Source organism: Aphelocoma coerulescens, chromosome 23, assembly GCF_041296385.1.
Source record: "Aphelocoma coerulescens isolate FSJ_1873_10779 chromosome 23, UR_Acoe_1.0, whole genome shotgun sequence".
Taxonomy (NCBI): Eukaryota; Metazoa; Chordata; class Aves; order Passeriformes; family Corvidae; genus Aphelocoma; species Aphelocoma coerulescens.
In genome coordinates, this window is record NC_091036.1 from 7079614 (window position 1) to 7101128 (window position 21515).

At 51.2% G+C, this 21515-nt stretch overlaps 4 protein-coding genes across 7 annotated transcripts; 2 read left to right on the top strand and 2 right to left on the bottom strand.

The window, feature by feature from the left end:
* The first annotated feature begins 342 nt into the window (after positions 1–342).
* SYF2 (SYF2 pre-mRNA splicing factor) lies at positions 343–3036 on the top strand. The gene is made up of 7 exons (XM_069035743.1): positions 343–425; positions 505–615; positions 1057–1182; positions 1389–1506; positions 1623–1713; positions 2514–2612; positions 2692–3036. Exons 1-7 carry the CDS (start codon positions 369–371, stop codon positions 2855–2857), a joined length of 768 nt encoding a protein of 255 aa, XP_068891844.1. The 5' UTR covers positions 343–368; the 3' UTR covers positions 2858–3036.
* A 681-nt stretch (positions 3037–3717) lies between these two features.
* Positions 3718–8511, bottom strand: RSRP1 (arginine and serine rich protein 1). Its single transcript, XM_069035742.1, has 6 exons — positions 8290–8511; positions 8091–8146; positions 6358–6966; positions 5885–6039; positions 4674–4757; positions 3718–4240 (listed from the first exon to the last, which is right to left on the bottom strand). Exons 1-6 carry the CDS (start codon positions 8358–8360, stop codon positions 4052–4054), a joined length of 1164 nt encoding a protein of 387 aa, XP_068891843.1. The 5' UTR covers positions 8361–8511; the 3' UTR covers positions 3718–4051.
* On the top strand, positions 7331–11439 carry TMEM50A (transmembrane protein 50A). 3 transcript variants are annotated; one of them, XM_069035747.1, is made up of 7 exons: positions 7331–7955; positions 9093–9204; positions 9809–9921; positions 10003–10070; positions 10186–10278; positions 10688–10748; positions 10997–11439. In XM_069035747.1, exons 2-7 carry the CDS (start codon positions 9112–9114, stop codon positions 11040–11042), a joined length of 474 nt encoding a protein of 157 aa, XP_068891848.1. In that variant the 5' UTR covers positions 7331–7955; positions 9093–9111; the 3' UTR covers positions 11043–11439. The 3 variants fall into 3 exon arrangements, with proteins under 3 accessions (XP_068891848.1, XP_068891846.1, XP_068891847.1); XM_069035745.1 differs by lacking the exon at positions 7331–7955 and adding an exon at positions 8582–8660; XM_069035746.1 differs by lacking the exon at positions 7331–7955 and adding an exon at positions 8614–8700.
* On the bottom strand, positions 10995–21386 carry RHCE (Rh blood group CcEe antigens). Of its 2 annotated transcripts, none has more exons than XM_069035740.1 (11): positions 20989–21386; positions 18829–18876; positions 18161–18347; positions 17793–17943; positions 17518–17659; positions 15743–15900; positions 15180–15317; positions 14804–14949; positions 14100–14179; positions 12977–13050; positions 10995–12691 (listed from the first exon to the last, which is right to left on the bottom strand). In XM_069035740.1, exons 1-11 carry the CDS (start codon positions 21200–21202, stop codon positions 12665–12667), a joined length of 1365 nt encoding a protein of 454 aa, XP_068891841.1. In that variant the 5' UTR covers positions 21203–21386; the 3' UTR covers positions 10995–12664. The 2 variants fall into 2 exon arrangements, with proteins under 2 accessions (XP_068891841.1, XP_068891842.1); XM_069035741.1 differs by lacking the exon at positions 20989–21386 and adding an exon at positions 19165–19612.
* Positions 21387–21515: the final 129 nt, after the last annotated feature.

Consider the following 21515-nt stretch of genomic DNA (forward strand, 5'->3'; position numbering starts at 1 on the left):
GCCATGGAAATGTTGACTTTCTTCGCTCAGAAGTTGCAGCAAAACCTTTTTTATTTTGTGAAAGCTGTAACTTTGCCCCTGTTCCGGACACCGCAGGGATTCCTGGAGAGGCCAAGAGAAGCTGTTGGTGGTTTATCATCCTACACCAGGCATTGCCCTGGATCCTGACGGCCTTTTCCAGCCTCAGCGATTCTGTGACTGTGGTTCCGTGACCGCGATTTTGTGGATTTCGGGATAATTCCAGGACTCAGCGGGAGGAGGCGCAAGGCGGCGGCAGCACCTCCCGCACGCTGGGGGGCGCCCGGCAGGACGCGCCGGAAGCCGGAAGCGCCGGGAGCGCCGGAAGCCGGAAGCGCGGGCGGGACGCGATGGCGGCGGCGGTGTCGGCCCTCAGCAGTTTGGGGGTGCCCGAGGCCGATGTCGGGGTGAGGAGGGGACGCGATCGGGAGGGGCGGGGGTCTCGGCTCCCTCCCGGGGCCGCTGGCTGAGTGCGGGTCGTTTCAGAGCTCGGAGGAAGAGGAGGAGGAGGCGGGCCCCGGCCCGGCCGCGGCGGCGGCGGCGGAGCAGAGGCGGGAGGAGCGGCTGCGCCGGTTCCGGGAGCTCCACATGAAGCGGGTACGGGGGACAGGAGCGGGACCGGGCAATGGCTGGCTGGCGCTGGGGGATGGGATTCGGTGGTTCTGGGGTTTCGTGGAGCTGGGCCTGGTCAGTCTGGAGAAGATTGAGAATGGATCCCGTCAATGCACACAAATATCCCCCGGGGGTGTCACGGCATGGTGCCAGGAGCAATGAACATGAACTAAAACACGCCATGAGGGTGGCAGAGCCCTGGAACAGCTGCCCAGGGAGGGCTGGAGTCTCCCTCTGTGGGGATGGGGCCATCCCAAACCCACCTGGAGGTGTCCCTGTGTCCCCTGCTCCGGGTGACCCTGCCTGGGCAGGGGGTTGGGCTGGGAGATCTCCAGAGGTCCCTCCAACCCTCAGTATTCTGGGATTGTTTTATGTGGGGGGTTGGGTTTGTTCTTTGTGCTCGAGTGGTGCCGTGTTTCCTTCCAGTACGAGGCCTGCAAGCTGAACAGCCAGGAGGTGGTGGAGGAGGACAAAAGACTGAAACTGCCACCAAACTGGGAAGCTAAAAAAGCTCGGCTGGAGTGGGAGCTGCAGGTGCAGGAGAAGAAGAAGGTAAAGAACTCCCTCACAGCCCAGGGGCCTGCAGGGACACAGGACAGCCTCGGAGCTTGCACAGGTGTCACCCCCCGGATCCGTGTCCTGCTTGGCTCCTGGGTGTTTAAATCACTGTCCTGCACTGGGGTTGGCTGGGCTGAGCTGGGGGGTTGTAGATGGGTTGGGTGCCTGGGTTTTTGCTGGGAGTGGGGTGCTCTGTGCAGGAATGTGCAGCCAGGGGGGAGGACTACGAGCGGGTGAAGCTGCTGGAGATCAGCGCCGAGGACGCCGAGAGGTGGGAGAGGAAGAAGAAGAGGAAAAATCCCGACCTGGGATTCTCAGGTAACGGCTCAACTCCACAGCTGTGTTCATAGTGAACACCTGTGGTGGTATTTTGGGTGAGAAGGGAACAGTGAGATCAAACCCTTCACCAGTTCTGACCCCAATTCTGTCCCCAGATTACGCGGCGGCGCAGCTGCGCCAGTACCAGAGGCTGACCCGGCAGATCAAACCCGACCTGGAGCAGTATGAGAAGCTCAAGGAGCAGTAGTGAGTCCTCATTTCCATCCTCTGCTACCATCTGTGGGATTTCTGAGTGATCAGCAAACACTGAACTCTGAAATCCTTCCAGCACATGCCTGTTCTCCTGGACACTGGGATGTTCTTTAACCTCAGCTGGCCCTGCTTCAGGAGGGGTGGTGGGGTAATTAATGAGGTTCATTTCTTCAAATTTGGCACTGCTGAGTTGGAAGAAATATTTGGTCAATTAGGTCATGTTTCAGTGTGTAATCAGTCACTTCCTGCAGCAGGGTTTGGGTTTTTTTAGGCAGGTTTAAGGACTGAGTGGTTTGCCCAGCTTGCATTCAGACAGATTTGGCATTTCAGGGGGTTCCTGTATCTTTCAGAGGCACCTGATGGTCCCTCTCAAAATAAGTGAGCTTGGATTCGATGTTGACGTTTTCTCACTCGAATCTGGGATTCCCACAGCTGAGCGAAGTGTGACAACGGAACTCAGCAAAAGCAGTGAAACCACGAGGGCACGGAGGGATGGGACAAGGGGTGAGGGGTTCAGAGTGAAAGAGGGGAAATTTAGGCTTGATACATGAAAGAAACTCTTCCCTGTGAGGGTGGTGAGGCCCTGGCACAGGGTGCCCAGAGCAGCTGTGGCTGCCCCTGGAAGTGTCTGAGGCCAGGCTGGACGGGGCTTGGAGCACCCTGGGATAGGGGAAGGTGTAAGGATGGGACTGGATGATCTTTAAGGTCCCTCCCAACCCAAACCCTTCTGGGATTCTCAGAAGCCCCAAAGCACTCCCCAGGTGTGTCACTGCTGTCCCCTTGCTCTCCTCCAGCGGGGAAGCCCTGTACCCCACCTCGGACAGCCTCCTGCACGGGACCCACGTGCCCTCCAAGGAAGGGGTGGACAGGATGGTGGCAGACCTGGAGAAACAGTGAGTAACGGGGAGAGAGGGACGGGCCAGGGGCTGGCGGTGCTGCAGCCCCCGGGGCTCAGCCCCTGCCGCCTTCCAGGATCGAGAAGAGGGAGAAGTACAGCCGGAGGCGGCCCTACAACGACGACGCCGACATCGACTACATCAACGAGAGGAACGCCAAGTTCAACCAGAAGGCCGAGAGGTTCTACGGGAAATACACGGCCGAGATCAAACAGAACCTGGAGAGGGGCACGGCCGTGTGAGCCCGCCCGGCCCCGCGCTCCCGGCCCCGCTGGCCCAGCCCTTACCCACTTGTATCGGAAGATTGCAGCTGCTGCTTTCTCCCATCGCTGCTGTTCAGTGTACTGGGGGTAATTTGCATAATTCAGCTATAAATAGCTTTTACTGCAGCTCGTGCTCTAATAAAGGCCCTTTGGACTGATTTGGGAGGTGGTGTTTGCTCCTCAGGGTTGTTTACCAGCACGATGAAGAGCAGTGTGACATTTCCTCCCCTGTCCCTCCCACCCCAGGGTGGAATTCCCTCACCCCTGGCAGTGCAGGGACAGGATAAACACGGGATCCTCCCAACCACTCAAGCCTTTCTTAAAGCAGCTTCCAGACACGAGTACTCAAATTCAGTTTATTTTACTAATAATTTATTTATACAAAACCCGAGTTTAACCAGTTACTGCCAGTCCATGTAACAGCCCCTTGGCTTCCTCAACTCCTTTCTCCTGGAGCAGAGGTCTGGAACCCTCCTGGCCCCCCTGCACCTTTTCCTTCCTCCCTCACAGGGGGCCTTTGGAGGCTGCTTTTGAAGCAAACCAAATAAATACAATCCTGTAGTAACTCGAGTTTGGCATCAGAAGGAGGAGAAGGGACAATGTGACAGTGGGAGCAGGTAAATTCCTGCTGGCTTCTGTGGCAGCAGGTAAAATCCTACAGAAATTTTCACTTCCAGAGGGGTACCCAGGGAAGGAAGAGGCCCTGAAGGAGGCAGGATCCACTTTCTGGAATGACCCAACAGCTCTGCTGTGTTGCACCCCGTGAGAGGAGCTGGGCAAGTGCAAGCTAAACCCAGAAATAACCACGTAGAGCACAGGTCTAACACCTCACACACTCAGCCAGTGCAAAACTAAACTTTATTCACTTGAAGTAAACAGTTACACAATGTAAATCCAGGTGTTCAAAGAACAGCTACTCAACTATGGTTTAGAAAAAGTTACCCACCTGCAAGTTCTAGTCCAATAAAGCATTACAAAATATTTACAAATATACACAAGACTCCCATCTGTGGCTTCTGGATCTGTGTGCTCTCTATCTGAAAGAGAAACCTAAGATTCCAAAAATTAAGACCTCAAAATAAATACTCAGTATTAACAAATCTTCAAGCCCATCAGCAACCTCCAGCTCTCTCCTGAGGGGTGTGAAGTGCTGCAGTCCAACAGTGACTCCCATCAGCGTGCCCGGAACAGGGAGCTTTTGGGTGAGAAGTTCAGGAATGTTTTCTTCTCCTCCTTCTTGACAGGAACCCACTGCCCATAGGGGCTTCCCTTCCTGTCATCCTCTCTGGGTGGAGAAACGACTGGTTCCTTAACAGCAACATGGCTCACTGGCTTCTGCAGGGCGGGCTTGGCCATTGTGTTCTGGAAGAAAAAAAAAAAAGACATTTCCTATAAGAAAAGGTGCTAAAATCTGTCACTCTTCAAAGGGTTTGCATGTACTGATCATATAAATCGTGTAGATGTTTCCTCTCCAGGTTTTGGAGTTCCTGATGCTTATACTGGGTATCAGCCATGTGCACGTATCTGACATGGGAGAAATCCCTGAATCCTGAGCTTGCATTACTAAAATGTGGAACTTGAAATAAGGTGTGTTTTAAACTATTCTAAATTTTTCAGGTTGAGGGTAAAAACCTCTTTCAAACACACTGCTGAGGTGTATTCACAGTGCTCTACCACCTCCAAAGAACTCATTATCAAACATTAAATTCCTTCTGTCACCACTGTTAGGATCTCTATTTGGGAAAAGCCTGAGTCAGGAGGGCTGAAGTGCTGGAATTCCACGCTTGTCACTTACATTAGGGCTGAAGGAAATGCTCCTCTGTATGGCTGCTCTCTCCATGCCACCCTTGGCCACGTCCTCAGCTGGACTCCCAGGTTGCTAAAGAAGAGCACACAGAGCTTAAGTGGGGATCCCTCACCCAGGGAAGGCCAGGCAATCACTACACAGCAGAACTTTCTGTGGAGCGTTTCAGGTATTTAATCTAAAGTAGCTGTAAAGCTACACCAGAGCAGTGCTGAGCCCCACTGAGTGCAGTCAGCATCTGACCAAGGCAGCCGGGCCAATTCCCGTGGGAATGGAGGCGATTCCAGGCCCCAGTTACGGCTCAGAAAGGACTCAAAGTCACAGCACGAGCTGCCACACCAGAGCAGTGACACAGAGAGTGGCAGCAGGTGCTGCTCAACCATCCTGCAGAGCTTTGGAGAACGACAATAAACTTATCTGCAAGTGATGCAGGCCTCTTCTTCTGTACTCTCTCAACATCTGGAATATATTGCATACATTTATGAAAGGGATGCCTGTACCATTTGTGTCAAACCCTCAGCAAATTCACTTCCCTTTCCAACAGCAGCATCTGCAGTTACTGCAGGTTTGTATTTACTGTGCTCAGGGTAACACACCACGACAGAACCAAACTAAAAGTCACTTTAAGCTGCTCCAGTTTCTCCCTCCCTTCAATTCACAGCAGCTACAGCCCACAAAGTCCCTTAATTACCACCAGATTTTCTTCCTCATGTCTGGAACCATAGTCATGATTTCTATAAGACAGAAATAAAGTATGTAAAATGCATTGTGTGCTTGGGCATGGAATTTCTGGGAAACAGTTTTGTTGCACATGAAAAACTTTTAACAGTTAAAAAAGGCAGAGAAATTTAACCTTAAAAAAAAGAAAAAATAAAAAACCAAAAACCCAAACTATTCACTAAGTTTGGCAAGGAGACTCCTGGTTTTAGGTCAGAAAGGCATGAACTAGTGGAATTAATGGGAAATATCCCATTAAGAGAACAAGTCAAAGGAACAAGTCTCCTCTCCTTCCCCCTGTCCCTACTGGACACTCAAGGGGATCAACCACCTCTGACTGGGCCTTTGTGCTTCCAGCTTAAGGCAAAGCCTCGAGGTTTCTGGAGAAATTTTTGTCCAAGAGTTTGAACTCGTAAGCTACAACACAGCCATGCAGACAAGTCTAAGAGCTGTTTACCTTTTCAGGGAGAACACTCCGTACTTACCTCAGCTGACTCCGTGGCTTCCTCGCGCTCCCGCTTCTCGGTTTTCACCTCTTTGGCAGGAGCAGAGATCTTCAGGCTCGCTGGCAGGACAATGTTATCTGTTCCCAGGGCTTTGGCAGCATTGGCTTTTGCTATTTCCAGGAGTTCCCTCTTGTCTGGAAGAAGAAGGAATACAAAAAAAGTCCTTTGTGTCATGTTAAAATCCACATGCAGCTACTCAAACAAGCCTAAAATCTGCAGGTTTTGCATCGATGCAAGCATCAGCTGGGATTGATTTCATCACAGCCTGTCCCCAGTGCCAACAATGTTCTGAAGAACAAATTTTGTTAAATACATTTGTCCAACCACACCAAGGTTTTCCTTCACTTGGGCTTCACAAACCAAGCAAGCAAAGGAGAATTTGCTTGCTTCAAACAAAACCTGGTTTTAGGCTCTCACACAAAGGAAATCTTAAAAAAAAAACCCCAAAGTACCTTTTTCACTGAGGTGCAGAGGTGACCTACTCCGAGACCGTGTCCGGGACCTGCTCCGCCAGCTCCTGTAGGCCTCGGGGTAGATGGTTCTCCCAAAGCCGTAGTACCTCCTGCCCCTGGAGCGGGACCTGCTCCTGGAGTAGGACCGCCTGTAGTAGGCCCTGCCGCGGGACCAGGAGCGGCTGCGGGAGCGGTGCCGGGGCGGCGAGCGGGGGTAGCGGTGCCGGTAGTGCCAGGGCGGGTAGCGGCTCCGGTAGCGCCGGGAGCAGCGGGAGCGGGAGCGGCTCCGGGAGTAGGAGCGGGAGTAGCGCCGGGAGCGCCGGGAGCCGTTGCGCCGGGAGCGCGAGCGGGAGCGGCTCCAGCTGCGCGAGGAGGCCGAGGAGGAGCTGCTGGAGCGGGAGCTGCACGAGGAGCGGCCGGAGGAGCGGCCGGAGGAGCTGGCGCAGCTCCGCTTGGAGCTCACCGACGAGCCCCTCTTCTTGGGCGAGCTGAGGCTCAGGTCGTCCATGAAATCCGTCATGTCGTCCGTTTTGCCAGCGTTTGTCTTCTGCACGCTCGCAGCGGCTGGCTCGGGTTTGGCTGCTGTTCTGCAGTGCCCAGTCTCTGTTCCTGTGGGGGGAGCAGGGGAAGGTCAGCATTTACGGGCACCACGGCGTTTGCTCAGCAACAACAAACACGGTGACACACGGGCAGCGAGGGCAGGGGTAATTAAACACCCCAACAACCCCCAGCCATCTTCCAGTAACAACTGAGTTCTGCAACTCCCTCTGCTGCAGTCAGGCAGAAAACTGAGATACGAGGTTGTAGGGAAAAAGGCTTCCGTTTAAACCATGAGTAGTTCCGTGGGGAATTTCAGAGAGAGGTAAGTCTGTGTGGGTTTTAAGTGTAATTCCTTTTACAATACATTTTTTTGCCCAAAAAGGAGGAAAACCTTGACATTCTTGAAAATAATTTTTAAAGCATTTTATTTCCCATCTATCCTAAATGCAGCCCCTTGCATCTACAACACAAAAAAAACCATTTTCCTTCCAGATGAGAGTTTTCTGCTACAGCTCTGTAGAGGTTTTTACTCCAACAAGGGAAAATGAAAGTACCTACTCTAAGTATAAAGCAGCTAAGATCTTGCCTACATCATGTCATAAAACTCCTGGCACACAGCTCCACGCATCCCAGTGCACGCAACAAGCTGCTGTTCAAAATGTTCCACTCAAACAGTGCAAAACCCGGGCGATGATTCCGTGGCCGTGACTCGTACGGGACGCAGCGCTCGTTATGGCTCTATATTAATAATTAAAATGGCTGTCCCTGGAGTGGCAGCCATTTTATAGCTACAAAGGTTACTCGGGGTAAGGATCTTATCACCAGACTTAAGCCCTGACTTACGTAACCAGTTTACAGTTTAGGGAAGCTTGCTTTAACGCGGAATTTCTATTTAGTACTCAGTGCAAAGCGAGGTTAGGCAATAAATCCAACCCCCTCACTGCAATCTGTAATTTATGTTCTGTGAGAGCCGTCAGACGCCCTTCTCTCGCTACTACTCCAGTTAAAGTTTCACTACGTCACCTCTACGCAAGGTCCAAGGTCATACGGCTGGAACGGTAAGAAGAGAAATCCCCAAGTGCCGCCTGGCATCGCCAACCCCCTCCCGGCCCGTGGCCAGCCCCGTCCATGGGGGGCCCATCGCGGCTACCGGCCCCCCGCCCCCGCCGAGCCCTCAGGCGTCCCTCACTCACCGCTGGGCGCCGCCGGGCACGCCCCGCGCTGGTTCCCCTGAGGCACCTGGGCGCTCCTGGAATAAAATAAACAAAAACCCATAAAAACCCACCCGTGAGCGGTTCACGGCCCTCACCCCGCAGCGGCCACCGCGGCCGGCCTCTCCCGCCTCCCTTCCCCGCCAGCTGCCCCCCGGCCCGCGCCGCTCCGCCGCCTCACCGGCTCCAGCCGGCCGGGCTGCCCCCGCACGGGTCCTGAGGGGAGAGCCCCGCTTCGTGAGTCACTCCCATAGCGCCGGGCCCGCTGCGCCAGCCGCGATAGGCGATAGAGCCGCGATAGAAGCAGAACAGAGCCGCGATAGAGTCGCAACCCGGACGCGCCTCCGCCCGCTCCCGCCGCCCGGCAGCGACTGAGGGCCGGCGCAGAACCTTCCAGAACGTCCCTCCCGTTGCGCCACCCGCGCGCTCACGGCGCACGCGCGCCCCGCCCCCGAGCGCCGCTCCCGCCCCGGCGCTTGGGGCGCGCCCCCCGCGCCTGCGCGCGCGCGCTGCGCCTGCGCGCGGCCGCCGCCGCCGCCGCGTCCCGTGACGGTGCGCGGGGGATGCGCGGGGGATGCGCGGGGCGCGCACGGTGCGGGGATGCGCGGGGGATGCGCGGGGGATGCGCGGGGGATGCTCGGGGGATGCGCGGGCTGCGGGGACGGGGGTGCGCAGGGTGCGGGGGGTGCGGGTGCGAAGGGAGGTGCGCGGTGCGCGGCCCGTGACTGCGCGGGGTGCGGTGCGGGGGGTGCGGGTAGCGGATGCGCGGGGTGCGCGGTGCCCGCGGGGTGCTCGGTCAGGGGTGCGCGGGGCCGTCCCGGCGGGAGCCGCCGGCGGAGGTGCCCGGTGAGCGCGGGCGGCGGGCACGGCGCGGCCCCGGCTCGGGCCGGAGCTGCGGGCGGCCCTCGGCTGTGCCCCCGCGCAGAGCTGCGCTCCGCTGCCGCCGGTTTCCTGTGAGAGCCAACCTCCCTCTTCCTCCCGCAGTTGTTGGCAGTGCTGAAACATGTCCGGGTTCCTGGAGAGCCTGCGGTGCTCCGAGTGCGTTGATTGGGGCGAGAAGCGCAACACCATCGCCTCCGTGGCCGCGGGGGTGCTGGTACGGCCCCACCGTGCTCGGGACTTTGGCTTCTTTTGGCTTTTCTGTCGTAAGATAAAAAACTATGAGCAGTTTGGGAGTCTCTTCTCCCGCATGACTTTGGAAGGATGTGAGGAAACTGCCTCGAGTTGTGCCGGTGGAGGTTTAGGTTGGATAAAAGGGGAAATTTTTCCACTGAAAGGGTGGTCAGGCAGTGGTGGAGTCACTGTCCCTGGGAGTGTTTAAAAAACCCGTGGATGTGGCAGCTGGGGACACGGTTTAGTGGTGACCGTGGTGGTTTGGAATTGATGATTTTAAAGGGCTGCTCCAACCGTAGCAATTCCAGGGAAAGGAAGAACAGGGATACATTGTCCCTGTGTGTAGCAGCAGAGTTACTGACAAAATCCGGCCTGGTTTCCTCCATCCATTTTTTGTTCAAATTTCACGGTTCTACCCAGGAATGAACTGTTGGAGTGGGTAAATCCCTGGCTTGGCAGTCAGCTGGATCCCAGACTGACAGCAAAACTAATGGTGTTACCAGTTTGGTCTGGGTTGGAGACTATAAGGGTGATTTTAAGCATTGATGTCGCTTCTAAGCCATTGTGTTCTCCCTTCTTTCCCCCAGTTCTTCACAGGCTGGTGGATCATCATCGATGCAGCTGTGAAATACCCTCAAGTGGAAGACTTCAACCATTCCTACCATGCCTGTGGGGTCATAGCCACCATTGCATTCCTGATGTAAGGATCCACCACACTCCCAGCAGTTAATTTGTGCTTTTAAAGGAGAGGCTCAGTCCCATTTTTGTCCTGTTTTCCCAGGATCAACGCGGTGTCCAACGGGCAGGTGCGGGGGGACAGTTACAGCGAGGGCTGCCTGGGCCAGACAGGTACCGGGGCTGGGGGGCACAGCCATGGGGACACCGAGCCCAAAGAGCTGTGCCAGGGGGGGTTTGTGGGGCTGGGGTGTCCCACAGGCACAGAATATCCCCCATCCCATTCCAGGGGCTCGGATCTGGCTCTTCATTGGTTTCATGATGGCTTTTGGGTCCCTCATTGCTTCCATGTGGATCCTTTTTGGGGGCTACGTGGTTAAAGGTAAGACCTGACCCTATTTTTGAAAGTTTAAGGTGTTTTAAATGACTCCTGAATTTTAGAACTGGTATTTAGATGGTTTCTGGGCAGGCCCAGTTTGAATATTTTCTTAACCCTACACACCACTATCCCGTATTATTACTATTGGGATGTATTTGATCTAAGTACAAACTTCCCCTACAAACCCAGCTCTTGCCCAACTGGGAACTCCATGGATATAATTAAACTGCTGCAGTTTTAAGGGAATAATTCCCTGGGTGAACACTTATTCCCAGGATACAAATTACTGAGTTCCTGCACATTGCTCCCAAAGCCTCTCTGCTAAATTAGCACAAGGGAAAATGACATGTCAGGAATGGGATACGCTTGAAAATGACTTCAGAAAAAAATTATGGGGATTTTTTTCTCTTAGAAAAACCAGTGGTGTACCCAGGAATAGCTGTGTTTTTCCAGAATGCATTCATCTTTTTTGGGTAAGACTGTCCTCTTTTATTTGTTTCCCATTTAATTGGCTTTTAATGATAAAAAACTGAAACTTGCTGTGATCGGGTTGGTCCTGAAGTCCTGTTTTGTAACCAGACCTGTGTGAATAAACTGGGATCTGTCTGCACAGGTTTCACTCAGGAACTGGATTAATAAATACCCCGATTTGCTCCTTGAAATCCTGTGTTTAAAACAAGAGGAATTTGATTTGTGGTGTCCCTTGGTTGTGTCCACACAGGGGCCTGGTCTTCAAGTTTGGTCGCACAGAGGATTTGTGGCAGTGAACGCCCCTGGAGTGCCCTGGGGTTTGACTGCACCCCCCAAAGTTTTGTAAAACCATTTTGTAAACCTTCCATTGTGTCTAAAGAGAAATCAAGGAACGCTGAAAGCACTAAACCCAGCTCTATTCTGTTTATTTTTTTTTACTCTTGTATGTCCACTTCAGTTTTGTGGTGTTTTTGAGAAATGTAAAATTGCTACAAACAACAGTGGAGTCACTTTTCTAAAATGATGTTTGTTACAAATAAAAGGAGAGTGGAATATGGATGTGTTTAACCAGCTGTTTCTATGATGCTATTTACAATCCAAAACTTACTAAAAATGCTTTAAAACAACCTTTTAACAGATGTTTGTTAAATATTTCCTATATCTGTACAATATAACCATTTCTCCAATTTCAAAGCTTGCTGGTGTGTGGCTTTTCTTGTGTAATACAGAACTCTGGTAGTTTGGGAATTTTTTTTCCCCCCCATCCCTGAATATTTCATTTATCCTGTGGTGATAAAGAGGAAGTCTTTGGGAAGTAACAACTCACAGTTGTGTGTAGAAGGTGTGGGCAGCTGCTGAACTCCTGCTGGCTCTTTTGGGAGCTGGGAACAAGGAAAACTGGCCCTTCCTCTGCAAGTCTGCATTCCTTGGAAGCTGCCTCCCTTTGTAAGGGCAGGGATCTGCTCATCCCAGTGAATGAATGAGGTCAGTGAGCCTCATCAAAGGACTCAGCCTTGTCACGAGTTCCCTCATTCGTTCCTCACAAGGGTGCTGAAGAAAGAAAAACAGCCACATTTTCACTCCTTTATTAGGTTAAGCACTTCTGGAAGATTTTATGTCAACTATTTTGGAAAGTAGGAAACACCGAGGATCACAATTCACTTAAAAATGAGGGTTCAGAGAATCCTCTGTCCCCACAGTCCCTGCACTTCCAAAACTGGGTGCAGGCAGCACTGAGGCCCCTTCCCCCAGTGCCCCTGTGCTGCTCCAGGCTGTCCCCTCCCAGACACTGCCCTGAGCTCTGTTTGTGTTTTACATTTGGCAGCAAACCCCAGGGACTGCAGGAGCACCCTCCACAATTGAATTTCTTGCCATCAGAACCTCCCACCATCCAACCCCAGCCAGGTAATGCCAGATTCTTCCAGGAGTTCAGTCTGGCAGGATGCAGAGTTCTGGCTCTGCTCCAGCTCACTCATCAAATCCTGGCTTGTCAAGGCCTTCAGCAGAATCATCTCAGCTTAAAAGCTTGAGTGCTTTGCTAGATAAGAAGTGCTCCTGGAGAAATGACACTTTAAAATCCATCATTTTGGCTTGTAAACTCGGGAGCTAAAAATAGTTTAATGTTTCCAAGCATTTGGATTGATAAACCATGAATGCAGCCAACTTTTTTGTACATATCTTACAAAAAATATTTAGGCAAGGCCAACAAAGCAGAAAAGCTGAATGCATTTTAAGTTTGCATCTGTGAATTCACACTCTGCATCTTTCAAGAATAACTAGAACAGTTTAAGTTTTTGAGTGTCCATTGGGCCTGAGAATTGATATTTCAGTGCTCTTCGAACCCATCAGAGCTGTTCAGTTTTTCTGGTGACGGAGGAAAATCTTATCTTGGTCTTATCTGTCATCTGGGATCCTCCATTTAAAATCCAACAGACAAGTGGGGAAACTGTGAAGACAAACATTCTTCTGTCAGAACATACCAAATCATCACAGGAAAAAACCCTAAACCAATGGAAAATCTGATTAGAAGCTTATTTTCACCCATTATTTCTGTAATTCAGATACAGCCTCACAGCAGCACCTAAAGGCCTGTGTTTGTGCATCAAAATGTGCTGGGAAAAGGAATAACCCATTTTTTCCCTTACTTTTAATTCAAATACCTGGAGTTCTTCATCAAGGTGCTAAATGAACCCCCCCCCCCCCAGGAATCTGACATGATTCTGAAACTCACCTCCCAATAAAATTGGTCATCAAAGTACTTTGAGACATGCACGGTCTTAAGCAGTTTGATGTTTAAGATTAAACCTGTTGGTAAAAAGAGAGAGGCCCAAAATAAACATAAACAGCAGGGAAAGGGGAGGATTGTGTGGAACAGGAGTTTTTCTTGGTAACATTTATCCAAATGTAACAGATCAAAACACAAATTCAGACCTAAATCCTTCAGCAGAGCCCCCTGGCTCAAGCTGGCCTTAAATACAAAAAGAGGCTTGCCAGGATCAAGGCGTGGGATATTAAAAATGAATTACTTTAGGTAAAACCCCATTTAACAGCTGCTAGATTATAAAAATACATCAAAATGATGAATTTCTTGCATGAGAAGTGCCTGTGTATTTAAAATAATCTGGCTTATCAGCACTGCTGGTTTGGGCTCTCTGATGGGAATCTCTGGATTTTTAAACAATTGGTTAAACACTGAATGTCTGGTTCTTTCAGATGGATGTTTTCTAAAAATCTGTTCATTTTTCATTACATTTAAAGTAATGCAAAGGTTTAAATAAATTAAAACACACCCAAAAAATCAATGTAGGGTGTATTTCCCAACAATTTTCATTGGCCATTTCCCTGCTACTCCAGACAGAATTAGGGGCTGTGGAAAAGCAGCAGCTGCCACAAACCAGAGCATCCCACAGGAGCCACCTGAGTGCTGCTGCTCCCAAAGCACCAAAAAGTCCCCAAAATCTCAAAATCTCCTGATCAAAGGGCTGCAGCTGGGCTGAGGCAGCTCCTGATGTTATTGAAACTTTGCACATTTGCACCACATGGCTTAAAAAGCGACAAGCCCCAGATTGGGGCATCTTCTGTCACTAAGACAATACCCAAATGTGGAAGCATTTTCATCTTCACACCTCTCCTGTCTGCAGTTTGAAGGCAGCTGTTAAACCTTGGTTAAAATAAAACTTCAGCTGAAAGAATGGTGCTGCTGGGTTATTTCTGTGCAAAACAGCTCTTCTCCTTCAAAAGCCTGGCTGGGAAGAGTCCCTGGCATTCATGTTTCCATTGATTCCACAAGTAATTTACCCATAGAAACTTGCTCCAAGGAAATAAAGAAATTCCTGGAATGCTTCAGTACTGACCTGTAATCAGACCTGTTATCAAGGCAGTGCTGATGGTCTGGCAGAAGGCACCAAGGTCAACAAAGACCAAATAACCCAGACTGAAAAGCAAGAAAAGTGTTTCACCTTTTACAGTTGCTGAATTCAGCGTTGAGACCATGAAGGAATCTGTATCTACAGAGCATTTCACATCAAAACCTCTCACAGAAACTGTAATTCTCAAACCTGTGCAGCTGAAGGGAGATGTTTTAGGAGCACACCAGAAGCCTAATACAGACTTTGGAGGATATATTTTGTCCATCTCTTGGTATTAAAACTTCATCAAATTTGTTCCATTAAGAACATGATGAGAAGCGTCAGGCCTTCATGCTGCATTCTGATTTCTGCCTCCCTCCTAAGCTCCCCAAACCCTAAAATGAGCCTTGGAAGGAGGCACATGCCCAGCCTTCATCTCCTGTGTCTGCTGTATTTAATATCAAACAAAAAGAGAGACAGAAAACAGGACCCAAAGCTGATGTCAAAGTTCTGACCCAAAGTTTGCTCAACTCTCAAATTCCTCATTGCTGACTTTTTTTTTTGTACTTCAGGGATTATCTTGGGTTACCTGATATAAAACAATGTATCTGTGATGACATTCAGGCTCTCTGGATGTCTGAGAACTCTTCCCAGGGCACACTGCAGTAATGATTATTTATCTTTACTATTTAATACAAGAATTTATGTACCTGGATAAATTATTCCATTGTGTAGAAATCCCTTTTTCTACGACACAGAGAACAACAGCGGCCACAGCTCCAAGCACAGCAGGCAAACCAAAAGTGAAATGAACTCCAGAAGTGTCCTGAAGCTTGAAAGCAGGATTAAAACACCTCTGGGAAAACAAAAAGGTTAAATTGATACCCAGAAACACAAGTTGGTAATTGCAGATCAGCTGTTGCAGACCTAGAGGATGAATTTGCTCTCACAAGTTGCAATCCTGCACTCTGATCAGAACACCTCAGCTTTCCTAGTTTGGGAAAGAGGTTTCCCTTGGGGTGTCCTGCACTTGGAAAAGAAGTTTGTACAGCTTATACATGAACCATTTCAGGGCTTGAGCATTACCTGTAAACAGTGAGATCCCAAGATGGTGATGACACTGCTGAGCAGCCCCAAAATCATGGCAATCCAGGGGTGCTGGATGCTGTGTGCTGTGTAACTGATAGTGACCCCTCCAGCCAGGACTGCACTGTGGATGTGAGTCTGTACAAGAAAACAAGAACAGGGAGTTAAGGGACTTTTTACAAGGGTTTGTAGTGATAAAAAAAGGGGCAATGGCTTTAAACTGAAAGAGGGAAGGTGTAGATTAAATATTAGGAAGGAATTGTTCCCTGGGAGGGTGAGGAGGCTGTGGCTGCCCCTGGATCCCTGGAAGTGCCCAAGGCCAGGCTGGATGGGGTTTGGAGCAACCTGGGATAGTGGAAGGTGTCCCTGCCCATGGCAGGGGGTGTAATGAGGTGATCTTTAATGTCCCTTCCTACCCAAACCACTCTGTGAGTCTGTGACTGTCAGGCTGAAATCCTGGGCTTGGTTTCAGTTAACAGCTCTTGTATTTTAGTGTATACTGAGGGTAACAGGAAATCTCTTTTAACAGAAAAAACCCATGCAGGGTTTTCCCTCATCCTTACCATCCTGAATTTGCCATCCTTGGAGGTCAGAGCAGACAACATGAAGGCAGTCACAGCACTCACTGCGAGGGCGAAGTAGGTGTTGAGCACTGCTTCCTTCTTGGAGTCAGCCAGGATAGAATTGAAGCTTGGCCAGAACACCCAGACAAACACAGTGCCTTGGGAACAAGGACAAGAAACCCTCAGGAGCTGCTCTGAACCACAGGGAACCCATCACTGCCTGTCTCTAGCCCACAGTGTGCTGTAATTCCCAAACATTTCCCAAAGCAGAGCCACCCCTAAGACCAATCCCAGGGAGGAACTGGCAGTGTCACACTTCCATGACCACACAGGCTTCTCTAACAGGAATGAAAACAGGTTCTTCTGCTTCTGTGCCCCTAATTGTCAGCACTTGGGAACCCCAGGCTCCAGGGAGCAAGTGCCCTGCCTGGCAGGATGCATTTTTCCATGCATGCCTAGGGATGCCCCTGCACAGAGCAAATGCCAGCCAGCAGAGGGAGGCCGGTGGCCTCAAAGCACCTCCCGTTGATCCCACACGGGCCAGTGCCCCTGGGCTGTGCACAGACACCAACACAACCAACCAGCAGCTCCTTTGGCATCATCCACTTGTTGTAATCTGTTTCCAGCCCACTCTCATCACTGATGTTGTGTTCCCCACCCCACAGAGGTACCAGAACCTTGTGCAATCCACCTGACAGTGACATCTGATGTGTTCTTGTCCAAGACCAGTAACAAGTGACACAGGCACTGTCACTATGAGGCACAAATCCAGTTTCCAGCAGCCCTGGCAGGTACTGATTTTGTACCAGCTTGTCTGGGCTCCTTGAAATCCAATTTCCATTGCTAATATCCATGATTTCAGTGCACCAAGGCAGAGATAACCCTGCCTCAGACTGGAGAGGCCATTTCAGCAACTCTAAACTTATGGTGGCACTGAGGACTAGTGAGATGATTCATCCTATTCCCATTGATGAGGCAGTTAGTCAGTCATAAATACAGATATCTATAAAATCTACTGAGGCATTCTTATGAGTATCTGCTCAGCTCTGGAAATAAACAGCAAACAAGAACTCCAGGGACACGAAAGAGCAGCATTTAAATGTTGTATTCCCTAAACTGGTCAAACACTGACTGAGAATGAGACTCTGTGGACCCCTGCAGGAAGCTCTGAGTTCAGCTAGTGGCAGTTGCACTACAGAAGTTGTGATAATAAAGACACCAAATTGCTTCCATATGAAAAGGAATGGAAGTTCCAGACACTCAGCCTGTCCTCCCCCAGCTCCTCTCTCGTGGGCCTGCCTATATCACACTCCCCACCCTTCACCAGGCTTTATCTTTTTATTTATGTTACCAGCAAGGACTGCCTCTTTATATCTCTGTGCACCACCTGGCCAAACAGCCTGAGCTGGGACCTGGGAGCTCTGCTGAAGTACAAGTTGTGAGCTCAGCTTTGGACACAGTCCCTCAGCAGCAGGCCTGGACAAGCCCAGGGGGACAGCTTGGCCAGGAAAGGGAGTGCTGAACCTGGAGAAGGAGCAGTCAACCTGGAGTAGCCTTTATGCTGAGGTGACAAAAGCAAACTGAGCCCCAGCTTTGGCAGGAGTGGCCTCTGGGCCAGGTAGGAAAATGGCCATTGTCACAAAGCAGGAAGCAGAGCAGCAGTTTCTGTGCTTGGCTGCATGCAGAGCTGCATTTTGCACTCCGAACCCTCAACCCTCCCCATGGCCTCCCTGCAATCCCTTCTTCCAGCTGAGGCACTAAAGCCAAGGACTCACCCAGCATTGAGAACAGGTCTGACTTTGGGGTGCTCCTGTTCTTGTCCAGCCCTGGAGGTGGCTCAGGGAAACGGGAGGTGACTGCCACACCAAAGTAGGCTCCGAAGAGGTGCACGTGCATCAGGGTGAGGTTGTCTGGGACCTGTACCAACAGAATATTCACCATTTGTGGGCTAATTCAGGCCACACAAAGCCTTTGCTGCAGCTCCTGGCAGAGTTGTTCCAAAGTTCCAGTGACATTTTCCCCCATGTATCTGAAAACCCCAGCAGGGTACCTGTAGGAATCTCCTGTTGATGTATCTGCTCACATAGAAGATGATTAATTCCACCAGGCTCATCACAATTAACTGCACAGGATTGGCCTTGCCCAGGACAGCCCCAGTGGAGATGGCCACAGCAGTCATGCTCACCACAGCCTTTGCTAGGCTGCAATAAGGAAAGGAAAACAACTCAGAATCAGGGTGACACCAGGGCAACAAAGAAGGAACGACACAGAACCATGAATTTAAAAACCAAAAGCCCTCTAAAACGCCTCCAAACGTGACTCTGCTCGTTCCCAAACAGGCCCTATAAGGAAGCATTCACCTCCATGAGGAGCAATCAGCGGTTCTGGATTAGTCCAGCTCTAACATGAACTCATTACCTTTCCATACCACCTTCACTTTCCTGTACCCCGAGGAAAACTAATAAATCTTCTACCAGCACAGAGCACTGGACACCAAGAACAATGAGCAGGAAGTTGAGTCCAGTGCTGCTAAAGCCGTATCTTCTCAGAACCATCAGGAAAAAGCCAAATCCAAAAATCACCATGTGGTTGACATCTTGAAATTCTGCAGGACAGAAAAAAACCAAGACAGCAGTGACATTATTAATGCAGATTGGATTTCTGGTTAAAAAAAAAAAAAATCAATTAAAAATCACAATTAACTAAGAAGCCTTCAGATAAAAATTTAAGTGCCACTATTGTTTAGTACTTGGAAAGAATTCCAGAGCTTTCTTTCCAATCCATAAGTAATCAGAGAAACAATATCCTTAACCCTGAATTTATTCTTACAGAGTGATCTGAATGGATGCCATAAGATGGGGTTGAGAGGTCGAAAAACCCAACAGAAAACTGACCAAAAATGCAATTCAGTCTTGGATCCCCATCATACCTCTGACATAAATAAATTCCCACCCCTCCTGGTGCTGAAAGAGCAATAAAACCATTTTCTACTTCTCACCAACAGAGCCCGCTGAGTCCCACCCCTACTGCAGGGCACAACAGGAGCAGGGATTGTCCCTCCTTTCCCAGCAGGGTGCCAGGCTCACCTGGGTAGAAGCCAGGAAGCCAGGATGGTGAGTAGATGTTACCAACGTCTGGGAAGCAAAAGAAAAAGCGGATGAGGAACAGAGTTTCCAGGAAAAGGATCAGCCAGGGCACGCTGCAGCGGAAGCTGAGGTAGCGGGAAGGCATCGTGCACTCGGTACATGAAGCACCAACACATGAATGATTCCTTTTCCCTATAAAAATGTCCCGGTGCCCTCACACCAATAGCAAAGGAGGTGTGGGGGGCCAGGAATGAGAACTCAGCAGCGATAAAAAGCCCAAGGGGCGTGAGCAGGGAACGGCTCCTTATCTGTGGAGTGTCAGGAGCCCACACTCACCCCAGCTCACCCGGGCTGAGCTCAGAGAGTGCCCAGGGACACAGACACATCCAGGACACCTCCCTCGGGGCATTCCAGCTGCTGCGGGCCTGGCAGCTCGGCTAAAGGGCAGCAAAGCAGAACGTGGACTCCGAAAAGCAGGATGTGGAAGACTGTGCAGAACCAGTAACTGTTGACATCACAGCTCTGCAGCCACATCCCACAACAAAGCTTCTTCTACAGGCTGGATCCAACCCAACACCAGGGAATCAGGCACCTCTGGCATTTCCTCTGCCACTGTAGGACCAGCCTGCTGTTCCCAGACGGCCATGGAAACTGCTCCAGGACACTTTATGAATCCATAGTGTGAATCATGGAATGGTTTGGGTGGGAAGGGACCTTACAGCCCACCCAGTGCCACCCCAGCCATGGGCAGGGACACCTTCCGCTATCCCAGGCTGCTCCAAGCCCCATCCAGCCTGGCTCTGGACACTTCTGGGGTCCAGGGTCAGCTACAGCTGCTCTGGGCACCCTGTGCCAGGTCCTCACCCACCTTTGAATAAAGAATTTCTTCTTAATATCCACTCCAAGCCTGCCCTCTGGCAGCTTAAAGCCATTCCCCCTTGTCCTGCCATATAAAATCCCTCTCCCTCCCTTTTATAAGCCCCCTTTAGGCACCGGAGGAACATTTGTCCCTTCTCAGCATTCACGGTGCTTTGTGAACTGAGCCCTCTTTGTTCAGGCAGTTCAGATTAAAGCACTGTAATTACACCTCAGCCTCTCTATTCTGAGGCTGTTACAAACCAAGCGCTGAGCTGGCACAGCACAGCCTGAGGAGTGCCCAGAAATGGGGAGAAATACGCTCAGAAATAGGGATAAAGCCACCTGCTGGTGACAGGAACATTTATCACGCAAGAATATATGCAGAGAACTCCCAGTTCACTTAAATTTTAGGACATTCCTCCTGCCAACCCAGGCTACAGGGCACAATAATAGTTTTCAAGCCACCTGTGAAAGGTTTGGATTCGTGGCATAGCTTGAACCTTCCTCACATCCAATATCAAACCGCTTTAACATCAAACTGCTTTAACATCAAACCGCTTTAACATCAAAGCCCTTTCCCAGCTTTTATTTAGGTTTAATAAAGTTAAATATCCTGACACCCATTTCAGAAACTCCTAAACATCCAAAAAAACCCCTTTCCCAGGCATGCAAAGTCCTGCCCTGGCTTCAGACAAGCCTGATGCAGAAAGATCCACATTCAGGTCCTTTTTCTGTGACCCCGTGGGCAATTCAGACAGAACCAGAACACCTGGTGAGCTTTCTCTAGACAGGGTAATAGCTCAAGCAGCAATTTAGGAATTAATTTAGCTAACACAACGAGCCCTTTTGCTACCTCTTACTAAATCCCATCAGTGTTAACATCCAGGGAAAACACCCCAAAGGCGAGGAATTCACCTGTTTTCCCTCAGCATGACACACTGTAAAGCTGATACTCAAGATTCACAGCTTAAGCTTCCGAACAGAGACCAAAAGTTGGTGATCTCTGACAGGACGAAGCACAAAGTAACTTTAATGTTAGGTAAAAGTTCTTCCCCACGAGGATGGTGAGGCCCTGGCACAGGGTGCCCAGAGCAGCTGTGGCTGCCCCTGGATCCCAGAAGTGTCCAAGGCCAGGCTGGATGGGGCTTGGAGTGCCATGGGACAGTGGAAGGTGTCCCTGCCCATGGAATGGGATGATCTCCAAGGTCCCTTCCAACCCAAACCAATCCGTGATGCTCCGACGCTAAATTAGAGCTCCACTACTAAGAAAACACCCCCATGATACAGCCAAGGGCGCAGCACCCTCCTGGGCCAGTTTCAACGCCGTTTTGGGACCCGCACACCTCACATCGAGCCCATCACTGCCCGACCCTTGTTCTGGGAGATCCATCATCCCCTGGAAGGCCCGTGGCACCCAGCCCAGCGCCGGGCGAGGTGGCACCGCCACCCTCCAGCCAGCCAGGGCCGGCCGGGGCCCAGGCCCCGCTCGGGCCTCCCTCAGGCGCGGCGCCGCCATTGTTCCTTCACGGCTCCCACAGACCACAGGGGCCGCGGGCCCCGGGGAGGGGGGTCCGCAGAGGCTCGAGGCGCAGGCCCTGGGGCGGGGGCTCTGCCGAGCGGCTCCGGGGAGTGGAGGCGCGGAGCCGGGGCCCGCAGCGGGCCCAGTGCCGGTGCCCGGCCGTGACTCGGCAGCCCCGGGTGGCGGCGGCGGCGGCGGCGGCGGGACCCGCCCGGCTCCGCCCTTCGCTGAATGCCCGCCCCCTCCCCACAGGCCGCCCTTAGGGACTGCCCTCCCATTGGCCGAGCGCAGGCTCCTCCTGGCCCCTGAT